This window comes from Dama dama, chromosome 1 (genome assembly GCF_033118175.1).
Source record: "Dama dama isolate Ldn47 chromosome 1, ASM3311817v1, whole genome shotgun sequence".
NCBI lineage: Eukaryota > Metazoa > Chordata > Mammalia > Artiodactyla > Cervidae > Dama > Dama dama.
Genome location: NC_083681.1, coordinates 35140224 through 35163523, shown reverse-complemented (window position 1 = coordinate 35163523; position 23300 = coordinate 35140224). Strand labels below are relative to the sequence as shown.

General features: G+C 46.8%; 1 protein-coding gene across 3 annotated transcripts in view; it reads right to left on the bottom strand.

Annotated features, from left to right (window-relative positions):
- The window catches only part of SERGEF (secretion regulating guanine nucleotide exchange factor), a 231395-nt gene that overhangs the window by 163019 nt on the left and 45076 nt on the right, over window positions 1-23300 (bottom strand). For all 3 annotated transcript variants that reach the window (XM_061146484.1, XM_061146503.1, XM_061146494.1), the window contains one exon: window positions 12242-12408. In XM_061146484.1, coding sequence (XP_061002467.1) covers window positions 12242-12408 — 167 coding nt within the window. The remainder of the gene's footprint in view (window positions 1-12241; window positions 12409-23300) is intronic.

The following is a 23300-nucleotide window of genomic DNA, read 5'->3' as shown; positions in this document are numbered from 1 at the left end:
TGCCACGGAGCCACTGTGTAGCTCTGCCGCTTCCCAGCTGTGTCCTCAGACAAGTTACTTCCCCAATATTTGATTTCCCCATCTGCGAATGGGAATAATATAGTATACTGCTCCACGGGAATGCGGTAAGAATTGAAAGGGATGTTTATACAGTGCGTGATGGATGGCACATAGTCAATGTTCAACAAATAGGAGCCATGATTATTTCTTAAAAATCCAAAAAAAAAAAAAAAAATCCTAACGTTCCCCATCATGTCTTTCTTAATTGCCAATCTCTGTGCTCAAACCCAAGCCTACAAACACCATCCCCAGGTTTATCATCTCAGAAGCAACCAGCCGCTTCCCACAGATTTTTCAGGAGCCTGAAAGGCTTGATCTTCTCACCTACCAAACTCAGTCTCCCCCAGACTACAAATTTCATCTCCTATGAGAAGCTCTCCCAAAGACTCAAGATGCCTGGCCAACAACTCTTCTGTGACACTGGCCCTGGATCTTTCTGCTCTCACGGTCTCAGCTCTTATCTGCAGGAGATTCATACCGTCAGTCACATCCCATTTCGAAAGCTGTAGAACTCTGTGTCCTCCCTGTTGTCACATTCTAAGTCCACAGCTCAAATGCACTGACGGATAATAATGGATAAAGAGGAACCCAAGAATCATGGAAATGATTCATATCAAACTCCAGCTCTATGATAACTGACAACAATTTCCAAAGAGCTATAAGAAATGGAAGTTGCCTGAAAACCCACAGAAGACTGGATATGACAAAGAAATCAACCAGCTTAACTAACATTTGTTTGTTGCTTCATGGTTATAAAATACTTTCACATTCATAACATCATTTTGACAACCACTCGGAGAGGCAGGCCTAATAAGCAGTATTATATCTGACAGATGCAAAATCAGAGGCTCAGAGCAGTTTGTCCAAAAAATCAAATGACAATGTAAAGTCACTTGATTCTTCCAATTTCTTCTCCTGCTGGTTGCTCCTTCACACAGACTCTATCCTCAAATGATGTGCATGCTCTAGGCTAGTAATGAAATTTAAAAAAATCTTACCCAAAAGGGCTCCCATGGAAATAAAACCAGAGAAGAGACTCAACAATGACTAAATTATCTTTCTAGAGTGAGGAACTTTCCTCACGCAATCCTGGCAGTGCTGGCTGCAACGACACATATATTTTGATCAGGAGCCATGAACAACTGTCCCCAGCCAGCTGGATCTCCTGAAGTGGCACCTGGAAGGTCCTAATGGCAGCGACAAGCAGCCCCCAACACCTACGAGTGGTTTTGACTCTACCTCCTGCTCTCCTTTCTCCTTGCACTTTTGGCTCCTCTGAAAAGCCAGAAGATTCACGGTTGACTGTCACAGCAGCTGCTCTTTTCACAAAGACATCTCTGACTCCTTCCATTTCTGCTACCACAGTCAGTCTCCCCCATCGTGGATGACACCAGGCATCCAGTTAAAAAAGCTCCCATACAAATAGCAAGCTGCAGATGCAGGAGGTGGCGGCCACCACCTGCAGAGTTCCCACAGACAGAACCACTGCGTCACAGAAGGGAATTACATAATCACACAAAGACTAACTTCTTCCTTCTAGTCATAATTGGGTGGTCCCACTACCAAATGACCTGGGGTCTTGGGGTTCTTAAGGCTACATGTCAAAAGAAAGGCCTGATTTGCTTCCTTGGAAGTGATGAGAATGTTTTCTCTTTACCTACCTCATGGGGAGCCTACCAGCCAAGGCCTCAGCAGCTCAGGACACTAAAGGCAAAGAAGAGGCTGGAACTGGATGGGATTAACCTTGGGGAAGAGGGGTAACTACAGGGTTGGTTCCTAAGGCAACCATCCAAAGGAGCTGGCAGAGAGAGGCTTGATTCAGGCCATTGTCAATACCAAAGAAGGCCTCCGGCAGGAAGCTCCAAGTAGTGATAACCCTTGGAATTAAACACTTGACACTCTACTGGGGAACCAGCCATTCCAAACAAGGCCCCAAACAGTGACCAGGGGTCTAGGACACAGAATCTATTCCCCGGGCAATGAGACTGGCAAAATCCAGGTGCTGCTCAGGGTAAGGTTGCTGTCCCAGTTCTCTGCTAGAACTGGCAGAGAGATCCCGTTGCCTGGACTGGGTCAGTGTGGGAGGGAGAAGGCATTTAAGACAGGCAAAAGGAAGGCCGGAGTTCATCACAGCCAAGAACCCAGGCCTCCAGAAGCCTACCAAATTCCAGATCTGGACTCTCAAGAGGTCTCAGGGACAAGGGAGGTGGAGAGAAGGTGGAAAGCAGCTCAACAGAGTCAAGGCAGGTGGGTAATGACACCAGATGAAGAAAAACTTTGAAAGAAAAGACAAGTCTGTCAAGCTAGATGACAGGAAAACTGAGATGAATACAAGACATCATCCTTGTTATTCACTGGGGGTGGGGGGAGCGGGGAGTAGTTGTTCAAGCAGCCAAGGGCAAAGGAAGGCAGAAGAACCAATCCGTGCAAAGACCCAGAAGTATTAAACAACATGATGATTTCACTGGTTTGGCCACGATGAGTTGCAAAGTGCAAGGGAGAGAGTGATAGAAGGTGAGGTTGGATATTGACAGGGGCCGGATCAATCTCTTAGGACAAGTCAGAGATTCTGGACTTCATCCTGTATGGGAAGCCATTAAAAAGTACATTCATCCCCATGACAATTATTTACTGATGACCTACTGTGTGCTAGGCACTAGTGCAGGTGATGGAGACACAGTGGTGAACAAGACCAACAAACAATCCTGAAACTGACACTCTAATAACCGCATTCTTGGCACAGTGGCTGTGGGGATTAGGGACTCTGTGTTTCTTGTACCTCCTGAGGGCAGAGGTTGGGTCTCATTCTCCACTATATCCTAAAGGCTCAGCTAAGTTTCTTCCATATAAAGTTTTCCAATTGGGTTTCCAATAAGTGTTTATTGTGGGAATGGATGCTTTCTGTGTTTTTTAAAAATCTTTTTAAAAAATAAGAGCCTAACATGGTCAGATTTATATTTTAGTTCATTATTTTGGCAGCTGGGTGGAGGCAGCTAGAATGAGCCCAGCTAGAAACAAGGGGTTCTCAATGAAGGGGTGGTCATTGTCATCCACAGATAGTAGGGGTCCAAGCTAGAGGAACAGTGGTGGAGATGGAGGTAGTTTTAGTCCCCTGGATGACTAATTCACTTACAGCTCACTCAGCCTTCACAGACTTTGTACGTCTCTCAACAAACCACTGCAGCCTTCTTTGAACCCTCATAGGCTCCTGTTTTCACTCTAAACCTCAGCATGATTTACTTTTACCCTGGGACAGCCCAGTTTTCAAGGTCAAAGGCAACAGCAGAGAGCGTGGTCAGCTCCAGGGTGACCCTGGGCACAGCCTGGGGCAGTCGTAATGCTGCAGAGTGAGATGGTGACACATGAGGTCACTGGGATTTTAAATCAGCCTGGATGAACTTCCTCTGCTGCTGAGAGGAAGCGCTGGAAACATCCTTGCTGCGGACGCTGATGGCTACTTCAAAAGACAGGAATCCACGCTCCCAGGAACTGCATGGAGATTGGCCATGGATTCCCAAGCACCTGGCCTCCAGTATTCCCACTGGTTATGATTCTAAGGGCTTCCCTCATAGCTCGGGTGGTAAAGAATCCGCCTGCAATGCAGGTGACCCCGGTTTGATTCTGGATTAGGAAGATCCACTGGAGAAGGGATAGATTACCCACTCCAGTATTCTTGGGCTTCTCTTGTAGCTCAGCTGGTAAAGAATCTGCCTGCAATGTGGGAGACCTGGGTTCGATCCCTGGGTTGGGAAGATTACCTGGAGAAGGGAAAGGCTACCCACTCCAGCATTCTGGCCTGGAGAATTCCATGGACTGTATAGTCTCCATGGGGTGACAAAGAGTTGGACACGACTGAGCAACTTTCACTTCCACTTTCATGATTCTAAGAAGTTTTGCCACAAGATCTAGGATGGTTCTTTGTAGCTCCTAAGATCTCAAGTGATTAAGACAGAAGAGCAGCTCTGATTCAAACTTATAATAAAACATGCGTCTGAAGTACAGAGTGGCTCGCATGTTATGAACCCAATAGTAACTCTTTTGTATAGCACTTTGCAGTTCACAAGAGCCCTTATATAGTTTATTTGCATCTTTCAATAATCCTGTGGGCAAGGTAAACTAGATATTATTACTCCCATTTTGTAGATGAGAAAACTAACGCTTGGAGAGGTTTTCACTGGCCCAAAGTCATATGGACTAAAGGTGACAGAGCAGAAATTCCAACCCAGGTCTCACTCCATATTCAAGCCTCTGTCCACCAGAGATCCAACTCCAGAAAGCGGTAGGGTTGACCATGGTCATGAGTTAACATCTCTGTGCCAGTCCTCATTGAGGCCGGTCCTCTTCTTGCTGTTTTTCCTCGGAAGACAAGGACCCAGTCCAGAGTCTGCAGAGTGCTACCAGGATGCACCCAGTGCAGAGTAAAGCAAACTATCCCTCCCTGGAAGCCTCCTCACACTAACCACATCACGGCAGCAGACAATTCGTCTTTCGATCTAAGCAGGAAGATTTACGCCCCCCACCCCCTCAACAGGAGTTCTTGCACTGTGTCAGCACACTTCTCCTGATGATTTACTTTGTACCAAGCCAGGCCCTAATTATATAAAAACAAATTTAAGACAGTGTAGGCCGTCAAAGAGCTCCAGGTTGATTTAGAGATGGACAGATCAGTAAGGACTGTATTACTAATAAATACGGTATTACAGCATCGGGTCAGCAACTTTGCCTTTTCTTTGTGAAAACCTGGCTCACAGCACTGTGCGTGGCCCACAGTAGGATGCAGTAAACACTGACTGGATAAATAAACGAAACTAAAATAAAATATGACAACAAATGGTGCACACACTTCAGTGAAAGCATTGTTCTTCACCACCTTGAAACTTCCATCTTCCCACAGCCCCTTTTCTCTTTATTCCTGTGCTGAAAGAAAAAGCATCCTTCTTTCCTGTTGGAACTAAGCCCTTCACAGCGATGTCCCTCTTCACCCTCACTGCATTGGCAGCCCTGTTCCAGCCACATCCCCCACCCCCCATCCTTGCCTCTGTCCTCAGATTTCTCTCTTTCCTTCTCTCTGATCCTTGCGTTCAGGTTTCTGTCCCACCTCAGGTTCCTCGAGCTTATAAAACTAACTTGAACCAAGCTCTCCTTTCAAGTGTCCACGTTCGTCCTCAACCTCCTTTGACCACCGAATCTCCTGATTCTGTTCACGCCTGCAGCCTGGGTTTCTCCTCAGCCTTCCATTTGTACCACGTCCTTGTGTTAGCTTCCACCTAAGCTTGTCTCTGATGCGTCACCCCCACTCCACATCGCCAAGGCCAGTGGTCTTGTCTCCGGGTCCCAGCTCCCTGACCTCCTGCTGAAATCCCCCGGGCTTCTGCGGCGCTGCAGTTCCTGGCTCGCTTTCTCCCTGTCCTGTCAATACTCATCTCTATCTGGCTGCTCTTCCTCTGCTTTCCTCTTAATGCAAGCTCTTGCCAAGATTCCCCTGTTACTTCACATTAACTCCCTTGAGAACTAATTTAATGTCAAAGCTTCCAACTCAGGAAGCCTTTCCAGTCACCACCTCCCACCCCCACCACCCCACCCCACCCCACCCCAACCCTGTAGAACCCAAAAGAACCACAGGGACTGAAAATGCAAGAAAGAAAAAGGTCCCCGAGGGCAGGGGAAGGGATGGGATCAACAGAGTTTCAATGTCAGACTCTCTCACCGCCTCTGACACATTCTGCTTGTCCTGCAATGAACTTTACCTAGCCCTGACACCAGCTCATGAGCTCCTAAGACAGGCCCTGTCCCACTCTGCTCTGCTGCCCCCGTTCGGCTCATGGAGTACCCAGACAGACAGGCAGACATAAGCATCTGCTGGATAAAAGAAGAAAAACCGAAGATGAACACACGTGAAGGCATAAACTGGTCAACTGTGAAACACTTCAGACTTCATAGGAAACTTCCAGGTTGTTTGGGCATTTTACAAGTCTGTCCATCTTCTGGCTCTGTTGGACAATGATGCCCACATGCCTGAGAACATGGAAGTGCTTATTCCGGAACTGGCCTGAGATTGAGAAGCACAGACTGTAGCGACAGAGAGAGAGAAGGAGAAGCTGAAGGGGAGCTGAAGAGGACCACAGCCTCAGAAACCATATCTTTCTCGTGTATTCAATCAGTAAACATCCACTAAGCACCTCTGAGGTGCCGGGATCTATGCCAGACACCGGGAACACAGCTTTGAACGGGATGATAAGGTCCTTGCCCTCCTGGATCTTATATAGTTCAGTAAGAAGAGGTGAATAAATACAAATAAATAAGAAAACAGCGGGCAGTAAATAAGCACTTCTGCATCAGATCCTTGACCATCAATTTCAAACAAGACAGCCCTGACTGGTGACTCCTCCTCTCCTGTGTTCACACAAACAAATCCAGTTCCCTGCTTTGAGGTTTGTTTTGTGTTTTTCTCCTCCGGTTAGGTCAGCAGCTACAGCATAGATGTGCTAGCTTTTCTAATATCCAATGAAACCCTGTTTGTATGAACACTGCCCCTCGCATCTGGGGAGGCCTCTGAAACCGCTCCACCCGGACAGCTTGCGCAGCCAGATGCCATGCTCTCAGAGACCTCCCGCCCCTTGAGAAGAGCCGTGACGCTGCAGATGACTTCCCAGACAGCTACTCGGGGATGCTTTTTCAGGTTGTGTTCCATTCTGCCAGAGCCCTCCAGACTCAGCTGATTGCTGGTGGTAGATTTCTGTGTTATTTAGGGCACCGAAGTCCCACAGTCTTGACACAAACTTAAAATTAGAAATGTATTAAATATAGGAAAGGAGGAAGGTCATTCAGGAAAGGCAGCCTTCTGAGGGAGATGCAGGACAAAGACGCCCTGGAAACTTCCAGGTTCATTAATGGGTTTTACACAGCATTCAAGTGGTATTTCTCCTTCAGAAATAACACTGTGGAAAGCGTAGGGGACTGGCTCAAACCTCAGCTAACACAGCTGAGTGAGTGACTCTGCAAACTAAAAATAGCTGCTTTCCCACTCATTCTGACAGATTTCACTTAGACCCTGGGCACAGGTTGATTCTCCAACAAACAGTTTCAGTCCTGTAGCAAAATGAGGGTTGGTGGCATTTCGGCTTGACAATTACCCAATCCCTGGTTCAACTCTTGTTTATTTCCATGTTTCTTGCTCCAATGGCTGCATATGTGCACACGTGCACGTGTGCACTGAGCTCCCTGGCTGGGATCTGGTGCTCTTCAACCAGACGTGGGCAGAATTTAAACCAGGAACATGACTCAGGACCATGGCTGCAGACTGAGCCCAGAGCAAGGCTCTCAGAAACACCGGGAAGCAGGCTTAGTCTCAGGTCTTCTCCTAATTCCCAGCAAGCCTCTCCGGGTCTCAGTTTCCTCACTTATAAAACAAGGATAAACATTCCTATTCTGGCCTACTTCACAGCATCACACTGGGATCAAGAGAGATGACGCACATGAGAGTTACTCTCTTTTAGACAGGACTTCTACCAGAAGGATGGATGGCAGTGATGGAACAAGTGAAACAGGCAGCCAGACTATAAAACTCGGCTGGACCACAGGACGTGGCAGCCATCCCGCCTGTACCAGGAGCTAAAAGCAGATCCAGGTTCAAGACTTCAGCTCATGTTGTTCCCTCTGCCTGGAAAGTCCTTCCCCCTTGCTAAACTACTCATCTTTAAGGACCCAGTCCAAACACTTTTTTTTTGTTAGTGTCCTCAGAGTAAATCATTCCATCTTCACTGCTCCCTTGGCCTTTTGTACACACCTCCCACAGCACTTTTCACTCTACATGGTAAGGAATTTATTTACACACCTGGAAATTCTTTGATGGCAAAGACTATTCTTTATCTTTGTACCCACCTCCCCAGCCACCACCAAAAGCAAGCATATGGGAGGTGTCAACCAATGTTCCCCAGGTTACCTACAGAATGGGCAAGAGCCCAAAGCCAAGAAGGGGATAGACCCAAGAGACATGCACAAAGGTGGGATAGCACACACAGAACCAGCAGCGGGGGTGGTAGGAGGGGGATGTAGGAAGATGGAGTCACCCAGGTCTGCTGTTACCAGCAATAAGGTCACAGTCACAGGGACGGGAGTCAGAGCCGAACTGCAAGTCCTGGGAGGGCCAGGTGGGAGCATCCAAGTCCCAGTGACCTAAACTGGAACAGGAGGCCCTGGGGATGAGGAACAAGGGCAGCGAACAGAGCCAACATTTCCAGATCTGCCAAAGTTGGGCCAGCAGCTCGGGGTTGAGTGACCTTGGCTATGACACCTAGGGACTCTAGGGGCAGGAGTCATTACAAATTTAAGTAAGGATCAGCTCCTTAAAATAAGAATCAGAGATGGAAAGGACTTTAAGAGGTATAAGAAACCTTAGGAATCACCTGGTCTAACCACCCTAACCTATATATTGGAGAACTAAGGGTACAGGAGGAAAGGCGTTTGTCCAAGTTTACCCAGTCAGGGTAGAATCACGGGGCTTCCCTGGTGGCTCAGCTGGTAAAGAATCCACCTGCAATGCAGGAGACCCTGGTTCAATTCCTGAATCAGGAAGATCCGCTGGAGAAGGGATAGTCCAGTACTCTTGGGCTTCCCCGGTAGCTCAGATGGTAAAGAATTCACCTGCAGTGTGGGAGACCTGGGTTCAACCCCTGGGTTAGAAAGATCGCCTGGAGAAGGGATCGGCTACTCACTCCAGTCTCCTGGCCTAGAGAATTCCATAGAGAGAAGAGCCTGACAGACAACAGTCCATGGGGTCACAAAGAGTTGGACATGACTGAATGACTCTCAAAAAAAGGGAGGTGGGGTACAGGAGGAAAGGGGTTTACCCAAGTTTATCCAGTCAGGGAAGAATCATGGCGAGACCCAGGTCTTCTGAACCCCAAGCTGGACCTTGTCCCCTCAGAGGCTGTTGACCTTCAGTCAAGAATGTCTCCTGATGGTTCTACTAACATAACAGGTACCCTAATCTAGCTGCTTCAGAATCTTGGGGGAGCCCCACTGAACCCATTAAGTAAGTACAAACACTTCTGTCCTACTGGCAAGTGCAGGCTTCTACCTTTGGGTGGAGTTCAGAACCAGTGTTCCACAGGAAATGAACAGAGAGTAGCCCCACCCGGAACTTAGAAAGCAAAAGGCTGCAGGTGGGGCGCAAACAAACCAGTTCACACACACCCGGCCCTGACATGTGCATGGGGGTAGTCCCAACCATTGTGCTCACCCTGGAATTTTCCAAGAGTGGTTAGAGAGGGCCAGTACCTAAGGCAAAGCTGACAGTGCATGAAACACAGTCTTCAGTACTGTAAGAACACTGAACCACGGCCTGTCTGGTCTAAAATCTCGGTCTTTCTCAGGCTAGAGATAAGACAGGGCTCAGAAGAAAAGAATTGGGACTCTCAAAGAATTCAGAAATCCTGACTCCCAGAACTTCCCTGTAGGTGAGCATACATAGGCAACATTGTTTCATCTCTACAGAAAGTATGAGAGCTTCAAGTCCAAGTCCCAGCCCCACAAGTTTACCTACTGTGTGATCCAAGGCCAGCAACTTACCCATTAGTCTCCTTATTTTTACCGCAATGATTAAAACATCTGTGTCCAAGTTTATTGTAAAAATGAAAGAAGAAATGTAAAGCATTTAGCATGCTTCCTGGGCCATAATAACCACCAAGTTACACAGGATTTATTTGCTTTCCTTTGATCGTGGGAGGGGTCAGTCAGACCTCAGTCCAACTGTGTCTCCCTGTGCTTTCCTATCCCACTTGGTTGTCTCTCTGGATCCTCCGGGGCAGACATCCTACCTGATGCCTCAGCCCAGATAGCTCCCTCCTCCCTCTCTTTATCCCTGGACATAGCAGAAGGTAATAGGTCAGCTATGGGCCACTCAGGTCCTTGAAGGTCAGGAATCATCAGCTTAGTCCAAGGCTGTTCCTGTCTCCCCAGGTGTCTGTGCACCTCCCTGGCCAAGCCCCTCTCAGGGTATTCCCTGGTTTATTACAGCTCTGGTCTTCTCTAAGGTGAACCCACTCCTAGCAGCTTACAGCTCTGGGCCTCCCCCAAATAGCTGCCTGAGCAGCCAGACCTGGACATCAACAGCAGAGAGAATTCCCAGACCCAACTTACCAACAGGAAACAACCTGGGGTCTGCGCCTGCAGTGAGACCAGTGAGTACACACACCAGTACCAGCTTCCCAGGCCCTGGGAGGAGATGGAGGGGAGCACAGGAATGAAGCTGCCATGGGGCTCAGGGCTCAAGCTGACTCCTCACACTGCCCTGCCAAGAAGCTCAATAAAAATCACATCAAGGTGAGGCTCCCCAGCTATCTGCTTGCACTGCCACGGGGCTACATAGCATGACCACCGCCAGGCATTCCAAGGCTCCAAAGGGGAAGATGCAGCATGCAGGAACTGCATGCTGGGTGGGTGCCAAAAACTTTGCGTGTGACCTTCATCAATGACCTTCTGTGGCAGGTATTCTTGTCCTCATCTTGCCAATAAAACCAGAGACAGAAAAATCCATGAAGCCGGTGTGCCTCTGCTATGCTACCTGACCACTATGTTTTAAGCATTCTGGGAAAGAAAGCAAGAGAGTCTGAAGCAACAGGTACCAAGCTCTCAGCACCTTCCTCGCTCAGCAGACAGCACTAGCTCAAGTACTGCATTCCCTCCTTCACTGGAGTCAACTTCTCTCAAACACAATCTACAGAAATACAGCAAAAGCCATGAAGATGCTCATGACCTTTGCCCCTGCAATGTCATCCCCAAGATTTTCCCTTCAAGAAACAGTTCAACAGGGTATTTGCTGCAGAATTCACTATAGTGACCAAAAAAAAGAAGAAATGATCTCAATGTCCAATATTCACAGAATGGTTTGGAAAACCCCAGAACCTTCAAACCATATAATATTAGACAGTCATTTTGAGTAACCTTCAAAGACCAAGAAGAAACAAAACAAGGCATTTGTGATAAAATAAATGAAGAATAAGTATAAAACATCATAAATGCCAGTATTACAACTTTGTAAAGTGTCTACATGTGTATATGAAAAAAGGAATGTAGTTGTGTTAGGGTGGCAGATAACAGGTGGTTTTATTACTAGTGTTATCATATCTAAACTGGTACTGTTCAGTGCCTTTACAATGAAAGAAACAGACAGACAGACAGACTCAACCCAGCACCAAGGAAAGACCCAGGAGGACCAGGGCTAGGATGTGAGGCAAAAATTGAGAACCGTCCTACATACCCGGAAGGAGGCAGGCCCCAGGGGAGGGGAAGCCCTCTAGGTATGGACAGGGTTGTAATTAGTCTGATGCTAATTACAGAAGTCTCACTAGCTTATTAATTTTTTTGACAGACTCAATGAAGACTGAACTCCTACATGAAGTCAACTTGGGTTCAGAGGCACATTTCCTGAGTGGCCATCCTCCTCCTTCTCAAAAACCTAGACTTTTCTTTTCTTTTCTTTTTTTTAAGGACAGCAGTAAAATAAAGTTTAGTAATAGAAACACATACCCTGGAGAAATTAAGACTCCTGCCTTAAATGGAGAAATTCAAGACATTTCAGGGAACTAAAGGGGCTTGAATAAGCAACTGAACTACTGTGTTTTCTACACTGGGAAATATAAACAGAAGAGCAAACTACTCAGCTTAGTATTAGAGGCCCCTCTGATAAAGTCCCAACTCATCCTTCTGATATTACCTCATATTCCCCACCACAGACACCCCAGGCTCCAGCCAAACAGAACCACCAATGCTCCCCAAACACCTTCCTCACTTCCCCACCCCCATGACTCAAGTCCTCCTTTCCCTCTCACGCCTGCTCAAGTCTCACCCATCCTCCAAGGCACAGCTCAAGCCGGGTCCTCCGCAAAGCCCAACCCAGTCCTGTACCCTGAATGCATCTCTCACCCTCTGAAGAGGACCTGGAGCCCCTGGAATCTCCAGAGGAGTCACAGACAGTCTGCCCTACAGTACAGGTATCTGGGTAACTGTCTTTTCTACCATATTCAACTTGAACAACTCAAAGCGACGACCCCTTCAGTCTCCTGTGTGAAACTCACCACACAGCCTGGACTATAGGCACACAGCAGGCCTTCAGTGGAGGCTCCCCCAAAAGACAAGGAAGAGACACACGTCACCTCTGTGGAAACAGGTCACTTCCTACCTCAGTCGCTCCCGTTAAGCAAGGCAGACACGAAGGTGTGCCCTTCTGTGGCCCGGAGCCGGGGAGGGATGGATCCTGCTTCTCTGACTGCCGGCCTTCACGAGTCTCCACTGTCCTCCCCAGCTGACCGTAGTCCGCTCGGCCCCAGGTAAACACCTTGCCAGTTACTAAAACAAAAACAAAACTTGAATTAAGGCTATATTCCATGGCTGTGCTCCCATGGGTAAGCAAAGAACTACAAGAGAATGTGTGATCACTCATTTCAGTACCAACTACCACGCAGCAGGGGCCTTCCTATCTTCCTGTAAAGAAAGCGCGCACAGGCACATGTTTACAGATGTGGGAAGTGAGGCTCAGAGAGGTGAGATATCTGACTTGATCAAGATCCAACAAGGAGTGAGTGCCAAAGCTGGGTTCCAGCAGAGGCTGCTTCTGCAGCCTGGGCTCCTGCCTTTTAACAAATGTGGACATGGCCACAGAGAACACTTCCACTGCTCTCTATGTAACATTTCTAACCCCCCTCCCCTCCCCCACACCTGCCTCACACTTTGCAGGGGAAATGATATCTGTTCTTGGGCTCCCCTCCTTCTCATCCAATCCAGAGCCCCCCACCCGCCACCTTGAGGTTCCCCGGGCTCCTGATTTGCCCCAGGCCACAACCTCTCAGTAGCCACTGGCACGTGTTTTCCCCTCCACATAACACAGAGGACCTTCCAGAGTCTGTGCTCTTACCCACAGGAGCAATGCTAACAGTTCCAAGGCGAATGCCTATGTGTGCTAGAGGGAAGGGAGTGAGCGGGAAAAAAAAAAAAAAGACAAAATCACTGGAGCCAGAAAGGCAGTCAGTCCCCCAAATGCACCACCTGGGAAGCTGGCCAGTGCTAAAGACGACTGAAGAAAATGAAGTTTGGAAAAAAGGAACCGGCCTTTCTTCTCCCAGATAAGACAGAATTCACCGAACTTACTCAGTTGTACCAAGTGCCACATTTGTTATTTCAACAGAAATGCAAAATCTGATGAGGCATAGATTATTAACAGATTCTCTGCAATAAATATGCATAACCATGTGCGCTGTATAAATTCTTTATACATGTTTGTTTTAACAAAGAAAAACTTTGCTTAAGAGACAAAACACCAAGTAATGCATATTAAATTCTAGACAAATCTACTACATACTCTGTGTTTTAGTATCAGAGCTTCATCTGGCCCCACATTCAACATATGGTTTATAGTGTCAGTGAAAAAACAACCACAGGGGAAATGTCAGAGTTGTGAAGGGGTACAGGGCTCTGGGGGAATATGGTTTTCAGGACCAATCTGCTCACAGACACCAACGTCAATACCAAAAAATTCTTCCAGGCTTCCTCAAAGAGGGAACCAAGTCTGTGCAACCCATGGGGTAGCAGATATAAGAACAGGGAAGGGGTTCATTCAGATGTGCTGTTTCCTGGCCTCACACGTGCTGTTCCCTTTGCCATGGATGCCCCTTCCTTACATCATTCACCTGACAAACTATGACTCAACCTTTAGAGTCCAGCTCATGGGTCCCAGTTCTGCAAAACCTTTCTTGACTTTTAAACTCTCCTCAGAATGGAAGAAATCTCCTTCCTATGAGCACCTTTATTACTGTACTCATCAACCACTATGATCCCATTAAACAGGTGAGAAAATTAAGGTTCAGAGAAGTGACCAGCCTTGGGTCACACAGTTAAGCCACAGCTCCTTCTACTAGTCCATGATACCACTCTGCAGTGGTTATTCACACTGGCCCACATCAACATCTCTTAACTCTTCCTTAACTTCTGTAGGATTTAGGGGGGGGAGCTCAAGGGTCCAGGACCCACAAAGCATTCCCAACTGGCAAACTGTCCCTCTGCTTGAGCTCACTGGGGTTTACCACCAGGCTGCCTTAGCAAGAAGAGCCCCAAGAAGCCAGAGGATGAAACTGCTATTTCTTAAAGAACACTAGCATTCCTCTGCTGAGAAGAACTGGCAAGTTGCTAACTGCAAGACTACAGAAAGAACCGTGTTATCACAAACCCCGCAGTGAATCCTTTCTTATCAAGTAAGACATCTTAGAACCTTCTCTGCTATTGATTACTAATGTCCAAGACAGGCAAGACTGCCAGAATATGGCGCTACCATGATTACATTTCCAATAGCAATTCAACCATTCCACTTATATAGCACTTTTCACCTTCAAAGCACTTTACAAAAATGAACTAATTAATCTCCATGCTCCCTGGGGATGCCACAGACATTTTATTAGAGACAGTCAGGCTGCCTGGATAGCCAGCCTTTGGGCTCCAACCTAAGATTGCTCAGTCGGGTAGGTCCACTCCCTGAAGCTGTCTGTTTCTCCCCAAAATACACTTTGTATTGGAAGGCTCACAGGGGACAGAGGGATTGATCCCTTTTTCCTTTTCCTTTAAGCTGACCACCTCCCAGGGGTCTAGCATATTCACAGATCATATCTTAATCAACCCTCATAAGAATTCTGGGAAGTATAGATCAGTAAGCTTATTTTACAGATAAGATTAGATGACTTGAGAGGGTACATGACTTGATCAAGTCCATGAAACCAGCAGGAGATGAAAAGCAAGATTTAAACCTTTGTCTTCTGATTCTAAGACCAATGGCAGATTCAATGATTGCACAGCTGCTGTCACAAACTGAGGAAACCTGGCTGATGAAATAGCCGTTCTCACAATGTTTGAAGAGGGGGAAAACTCAGATTAAATGGATATGTTCTGTGTACCATCCAGCTTTCCTCACTAGAATGGCCTCCTTCCCAGAGGACCATTCAGAACTTGCAACTACAAGCACTGAAATAAAGGCGTTAAACACAAGGATTACGATTTTTAGGTCACCTGGAATAAAAGAAAACAATGAATCCACACACAAAAGATGTTCATTAATGCACTGTAGATAAATGTCTGCCTGCCTCGAGCTGAAGCATGCTGGCAAATCCAAGGACATTCAGATCCCAAATGTATAACAAATGAATCTTTACCTTACAGTAAATAATTGTACAGGGCTTCCCCAATGGCTCAAGCAGTTAAGAATCCACCTGCAAAGCAGGAGACGCAAGAGACGCAGGTTAGATCCCGGGGCTGGGAGATCCCCTGGAGGAGGAAATGACAACCCACTTCAGTATTCTTGCCTGGAAAATCTCACGGACAGGGGTGTCTGGCAGGCTACAGTCCATAGGGTCGCAATGAGTCACACACAAGTGAGTACACAGCACATCAGCACAAATAATTATATATTACTATGATAAAAAAATAGATATATTAATGTCATCCAACAAGTATAGGTGTGTGTCTCCAGATAAACGGGAGAAACAACATACAGCTCAAAATAAAGTCAGCAAGCAAATTATAGTTAAAAGGCACATCCATGTGAGAGCTAACATAGAATAACCAAGAAACATACATGGCCAAGGGTCCCAATGCAGTGGAGAAAACAACGGGGCCAGATGAGTGGTATTAACAAGGAAGGTCTAAGGAACTTAGAGGGAGCACTCCAAGTTGGAATTGTACCAGCAGGCTTGATGAAACAGATGGCATTAAGGTGAACTTCTGGATAGGAAAAGAAAATGAGAAAATCAGGGAGAACATTCCAGGAGCAGGGAGAGGGGAGAAGCAATGACAGAAATCCAAAAGCATGAGGTGGGCAGGTGGAGAGTGTGAGGGTCGCGAGGCTGGGAGGTGGAGGCGAGTCAGGGCTGCCAGGCTGGGGCCACCACAGGGCAACGCCAGGCTCAGGGTCTGGACCTGACCATCAAGACTTATTTGCTTGCACTTCTATCAGCAAAATACTTCCAACATACACATACATATATATATATATGCATATTCATTTATTAAAGCATGCACTTGCATTATACATATTTGTGAATTAGATACTTTTATGGAGAAGGAAATGGCAACCCACTCCAGTACTCTTGCCTGGAAAATCCCATGGACTGAAAAGCCTGGTAGGCTACAGTCCATCGGGTCGCAAAGAGTCAGACACGACTGAGCGACTTCACATTCACATATGCAAAGATAAAAATAAAAGTGGAGAAGACTCTTGAGAGTCCATTGGACAGCATGGAGATCAAACCAGTCAATCCTTAAGGAAATCAACCCTGAATTGGAAGGACTGATGCTGAAGCTGAAGTTCCAATACTTTGGCCACCTGATGCCAAGAACCAACTCATTGGAAAAGACCCTGATGCTGGGAAAGATTGAGGGCAGGAGGAGAAGGGAGCAATAGAGAATGAGATGGTTGGATGGCACCACCGACTTAATGGACATGAGTTTGAGCAAACTCTGGGAGATACTGAAGGACAGGGAAGCCTGGTGGGCTGCAGTCCATGGGGTTGCAAAGAGTCAGACATGACTTAATGATTGAACAATAACAATACCTTTATTCAAAACTATCTAGTATAAAAGACCCTGATGCTGGGAAAGATTGAAGGTAGGAGGAGAAGGGGACAACAGAGGATCAGACAGTTGGATGGCATTACCAACTCGATGAACATGAGTTTGAGCAAGCTCCAGGAGCTGGTGATAGACAGGGAAGTCTGGTGTGCTTCAGTCCATGGGGTCACAAAGAGTTGGATATGACTGAGTGACTGAACTGAACTGAGTATAAAACACACTCCAAAGGTAGAAAATTTAAAAGAATGAAATAAAAACACAAAAGACATCATAATTTTCTGTTCCCACACCCTGGCAATTCATCTGGCATGCTCACTTTAGGGATGAGTGCTACATGGACTCTCAGTCTCAGACTGCAGACTTTGGGGCAGAGGTAGGGTCTGATGAAATGAGTGTTTTGGGGGTGGTACATCTGCAAAGGATCAGCAGGTGGGCAGTAATAATACTCATAGCTAACATTTCCTTCCACAGCATCCACTGTGTGCCTAAGCACTCTGTTCTGGGAATTTCCTATATACTGTTCTAAACCATGTCTATGCAGTATCCTAAGAACACCATGAGACAGATACTCTTACCAGCCCCTTCGTGCTGACAGGGAAAAGGTTCTAGGGGTGAGGAGAGGGGATAAGCAAAGTCACAGTAGGAGCAAGTTAAAAGGAAAGGAAGGAAGGAAAAGAAGCCACTACAGAGACACAAGCCTGAGATGTATCAGCCACAGCCGAGGCTGAAGTCACGAGGGGCTGGGGAGGTAAGAATTTGCAAGGCTTGACACCCCATTTGATGTGAGAGAAAGGGGATGGGAGGAGATAAACAGCACTCTGATTTCAGGACTTCAAGGTTAGTGGGAAGGTGGTGGTGCCATGAAAAGGAACAAAAGCGCAGAGACGCTAGATTGGGGGTTCCAATCTAGTTGGATCCAATCTAGCTCCAGTCTAATTGGGACTCAGGCAATGTTATTTTGTTACTAAGTGATTTAAATCCCCTGGGGCTTTTTTATAAGCCCCTTTTGATAAGCATCTTAACAAACGGGCAAATACAAAAAAGGGGGAGTGAATGAAGAGAAAGAAGATGAGATGCAAAGCCCTGGATGCTCTGGGGTCAGAGAAGACTCAGGAAGCGGGGTGGATGGGGAATGGTCACGGAGCCAGCTTCCTTTACCATCCAGGGGGCTGCCCGAGATGTTGGTACAGGCAGGGGCTGCAGCCACAGCAACAGGCGCAGCGAGAAGCAGCTCCTACAGTACCATCAGTCCTCGGGGGAAGAGGAATCTTTACCCTGTTCAAGGAAAGGGGTCCTGAAGGTGACAAGAAGGTAGATTACACTGTAACATAAGGAATATCCATATTTTCTTAACAGAATCTGTCCCAGGAGGAAACAATGCCACTGAAGATATCAAAATGGAGTTATAGCAAATAGAGGTGGATGTTACAAAAAGAATCCCACAAGGCAGGCAGAGGGAAGTCCACACAACCTCTTCAGTCCCTCCCACCTGGAATGTTCCAGGATGCTATGACACCTTCTGGAGTACACACGCGCACGCACACACACACACACACACACACACACACACACACACACGAGGAGGAAACCTCTGTGCACTTAGGAGCTCTATTTATAATTCACCTGTTTACAAACACCTATTACTCTCAAGGTTGTTAATTCTAAGTCCTTGGAGTATAAGCACCTCATTTCTGTAACCCTTCCTCCGTTCTGCTATGTGGACAGAGACTTTATAAAAAGGCACTTGATGATAAAAACCAAGAGGTTTTCAACACAGAACTAAGTGCCCGAGAGTCACCCAGTAGGAGAGAGGAGAACAGAGAGAGGAGCTCAGAGCACAGGGGCTGGACACCAGCACACCAGGCTACTGCCCTCGGGCAGACGTGTCACCCTGCTGCTTCTCAAGGCCGCTACACCGCTTCCCTCCATCCCCACCGTCTCCTCTCCCCCCACCTCATTCACCCCATCTACTCCTGCTCACTCTGCAGCTCTGCGCAGTCCTCAGCCCAGATCAGACTCTTCCGCGCAACGATCTCAGAGAACCACTTTCCTCATCTGGGGAGCACTTGTCTCAGTTTATAAATGTACACTCATTAGAAGGACTGTTGATTAAAGTCTATCTCCCCTCCAGAGAGTTGGCTCATGATAGCAGGCGCTATGTCTGCCCATTCCTGATTCTTAGAAAAATGCCCAGCACAGAGTAGATGCTCAATAAAATATTTGTTGCCTGAATGAACAAATGAACAATCTAACTGTCTCCACTTACCTACTTCTTGCTCCCCACTACTAACCTTTGTCATTTGCTGGCTCTATAATCTTGAACAAATGACTCAACATATGAAAAATGGGAATAAGAACACCTTCTCTGTAGGGCTATTGCAAGGATACTTTTTCATAAAGTGCATGACACTTAACAGTAAATGTTAGCCCTATTACTACTATCCTCCCCAACTCAACACCACAGCCTTACCCAGGATTCCCATCGCTTCACTCCCAGTTTCTACTGATTTGCCAAATCTCTGCCAGCTCCCAACTACCAATATCTTAGGGCCATTGCCTCTAATGACAATAAGAGAAGAGACTGAAGTTTCACCATTGGATTTTGGGATTTTTATTAGATGCAAGCATAGTATCTGGCACATTGCATCATACAGCACAAATAAATTTAAACTCAAGGGTAAAAAGGAAGAGGGTGGGAGACAGCAATGGGAAAGAGATGAAGCAAGGTGAGCTAGAGAAGATAAGATGCTTTAACCAGAGACTCAGAGACCTGGATTCTAAACCAGGCTTCTCTCCAAGACTACATTACCTTGAACATGTCCCTTCCCTTTGGGAACATACTTTTTCCATCCATACAGTAAGAGGACTGGGATAGATGACCTCTGAGACATTCTCCTGGTCTAAACTTTAATAATGATGTCTAAAAATTTTCAGGGTCAAAATGAGTAGTATACAAGGAAATCAGAATTGAGAGACATGTGTACCCCAGTGTTCACTACAGCACTGTTCACAACAGCCAGGACATGGAAGCAACCTAGATGTCCATCAGCAGATGAATGGATAAGGAAGTTGTGGTACATATACACCATGGAATATTACTCAGCTATAAAAAAGAACGGATTTGAGTCAGTTCTAATGAGGTGGATGAAACTGGAGCCCATTATACAGAGTGAAGTCAGAAAGAAAAACACCAATGCAATATATTAATGCATATATATGGAATTTAGAAAGATGGTAATGATGACCCTATATGCAAGACAGCAAAAAGACACAGATGTAAAGAACAGACTTTTGGACTATGTGGGAGAAGGCGAGGGTGAGACGATTTGAGAGAATAGCATTGAAACATCTCTATTACCATACGTAAAATAGAGGACCAGTGCAAGTTTGATGCATGAAGCAGGGCACTCAAAGCTGGTGCTCTGGGACAACCCAGAGGGATGGGGTGGGGAGGGAGGTGGGAGGGGGGTTCAGGTTGGGGGGACACATGTGCACCCATGGGTGATTCATGTCGATGTATGGCAAAAACCACCAAAATACTGTAATTAGCCTCCAATTAAAATAAGTAAATTAATTTTAAAAATGAGTGGTGTACAATCTAATTTTATTGGCACCTTCTAACTATCTAGTCTGACCAGTGTCCTCAAATAAAACATCCACTTTAGTATCAAAGACTACTAATGTGGTTAACAGTCCTTTTCTACTTCAGTACAGTTGATTTATAAAGCTGTGCCAATCTCTGCTACTCAGCAAAGTGACTCAGTTGTACACATGCATACATTCTTTTTTTTCTTTTTCAAGTACACTTGATTGTCAATGTTGTGGTAACCAGTTTTAAAAATTGGAAACCTGGCTGCATATCTTATTTTTTCTTTTTTTTTTTAAATTTCCCAGGTTTCCAAAGTTGTACCATGAAGAATATCACATAATGAAGGTTTGGAATTTTTCAAAAATTAATATAGAAATAAAAATTCCAAACATGAGCTGTCCAGCTAAAAAGAAGAGAAGTAATCTGCAAAGTGGTTGAATAAAAACATAAGGGCCTGGGATAATTATTTATTGGGAGTTGACTCTGTGCAAAACTCTATTTTAGGCATTGCCATGAAGTTATATAATTTGATCAACACTGAACAATGGGTGTAAACCCCATTTTACAGAAAAAGAAACAGGTCACAGAGGTTAAATGACTTGCTCAAGATCACACAGCTTGTGAGTGACAACCCTGCAACAATTAGATAATGATACTAACGTGTGTCCTAAGTGGTTTCGGTCGTGTCCGACTCTCTGCGACCCCATGAGCTCTTAGCCTGCCAGGCTCCCCTGCCCATGGCATTTTCCTGGCAAGAGTACTGGAGTGGGTCACCATGCCCTCCTCCAGGGGATCTTCCCCACCCAGGGATCAAACCCACATCTCCTACCTCTCCTGCACTGCAGGTGGATTCTTTACCACCGAGCCACCTAGGACGCCCCAACGATAATAACTAATATTTGAGAGCACTAACTTCATGCCAAACTCTTACATGGATTGTCCCCTTTAGTCCATGAACCACCCCCTCCGCCGTGAGAAGGCACTTATACAGTCCTCAAGTTACAGGTAAGTTACAGCATAAGGAGAGGCAAAGGCTCAGGTTCAGAGCTTAGAGCTGCCCCCAGTCAGGGCGCCTGGTCACTGCCCCGCAGGGGACCCACCAGTCCGTGTCTGGCTCACACTGCCCCTCCAAAAGTGAGCAGTCCCATGGACTTCCAGAGGCTGTTCAGAGTCACAGGGATGCCTGTGTGGGCTAGGGGCACGAAGCCAGCCCGGTCAATTTACTTAGGGAGCATCATCCTTGGCCCAGACGGCAAAGACATGCCAGGCGCTCCACACAGCTGCTCCATTTTCCCCACTGACTTTATTAGCTGTTCAACCAGGGGCACTGGTGAGGGAAGACCAGACAGACTGTGCCTGAGAAGCCCCGGACCAGCTGCAGGACTGTCTATACCACGCAGGACAGGGGCGTCCCAGACAAACGCAGGGAGGGCCGGTTTCTCCTCCAGTCCTGGTGAGGGCGTCTCGGGAAGCCCCGGTCCTAGACTGTCTAATGTGTTGAGCTCTCTTGCCCTCCACAAGCCTGAACCTCCAAGTACCTCTGTTCTCTCAGCACTGATGACAGCCCTTCTGTCAAGGGCACATTCCAGCTCCTCGCTCCCAGGCCTCAGGGTTGTGCTGTGCCCCAGCCCATATTGCCAGTCGGCCTACTTGTTCCACCCACAGGATCCCTTCTCACCCTTCAGGGCCTGGCTCCAACACCACTGCCTCCCTAAACCATTCCACTATCCCCTAAGTCAAAACAGGCCATCCCTTTCTTAGGAGCCATGGGCACGGTGCTTGTACCCTGGTCCAACTACTATCCTATGCCTCCAAAGAGGAGAACATTTGATGACATGTCTTTTATCACCCACTGTCTCAGTCAAGGTTCTCCAGTGAAAAAGAACCAGGAGGTCCTATAGAGCAAGATGTAGTAGAAGGAACTGGCTCACACAATTTTGAAGGCTGGCAGGTCCAAAATCTGCAGAGCCAGAGTCCAAATTCAGAGGCTGTTGGCTGGAGTCAGGCATGAGAGTTTTCTCTTACTCAGAGAAGGGTCAGCCTTTTGTTCTATTCGGGTCTTCAACTGATTAGATGAGACCCACCCACATTAGGGAGGGCAGTCTGCTTTACTCAGTCTACTTATATGAATGTTAATTTCCAAAAACACTCTTACAGAAACACCCCGGATAACATTCATGCAAATATCTGGGCACCTATGGCCCAGTTAAGGTGACACATAAAAAATGAACAATCACATAAACCAAAGGGTGCAGAACAGTGACCTTCCTAAGCTCTCTATATTTCTCAGAGCACCTAGCACCGGGCCTGCCCAGAGCAGGTGCTCAGTGTTTGCTGAAAGGAAGAAGGGTTGCAGGCACTGCTTCCCACAGGCTTTTGTTTGCCACAAGGATGCCACAGACCATCCCATCCAACTCCCCGCAAGAGAAAACAAAACTGAGGAAAATAAATAACTCTTCCAAGTCACAAAGACTACTTGCAAGCAGAGCCAAGCACTCTCAATATTCAACAAATAGTTCCTGAGCACTTTCTACACACCAGGCGCTGTCCCAGTGCTAGGGGCCACAGCGGGGAAGGAAACAGACAAAACTCCCTTCCTTGGTGGGGGGTCGGGGGGGAGGCGGAGACAGAATAATGGACAAAAATCACATGAAACATATCCCCTGGCAAAGGATTTTAAGTGCTATAGAGAGATACAAAGTAGGGAAAGAGGACGGGCAAAGCTGGCTTGGGAGGGGGAGGCCAGGACAGGTGCCCAGCTCCCCACTTCCTGTCTGGGGCTTTTCCTCTGTAGCACACCCCCTTTCTTAAAGGAAGAATCTTGCATTGAACAGACCTCACCCAACTCCTGAAGGGGCAGTGAGACTGGCTCTAACTACCTCTCAGGTCTATTGATGAAAAAGGAAACAATAAATATGAAAGCACTTTACAAACTCTAAATAGAGGAACTGGCGATATGACTATAACTCTTTCTCTAAAACCAGTTCGCAAAGAACCATCCTGAGAGGCTGAGCCACGATCCCTGGCCCTGAGGACGCTTCTC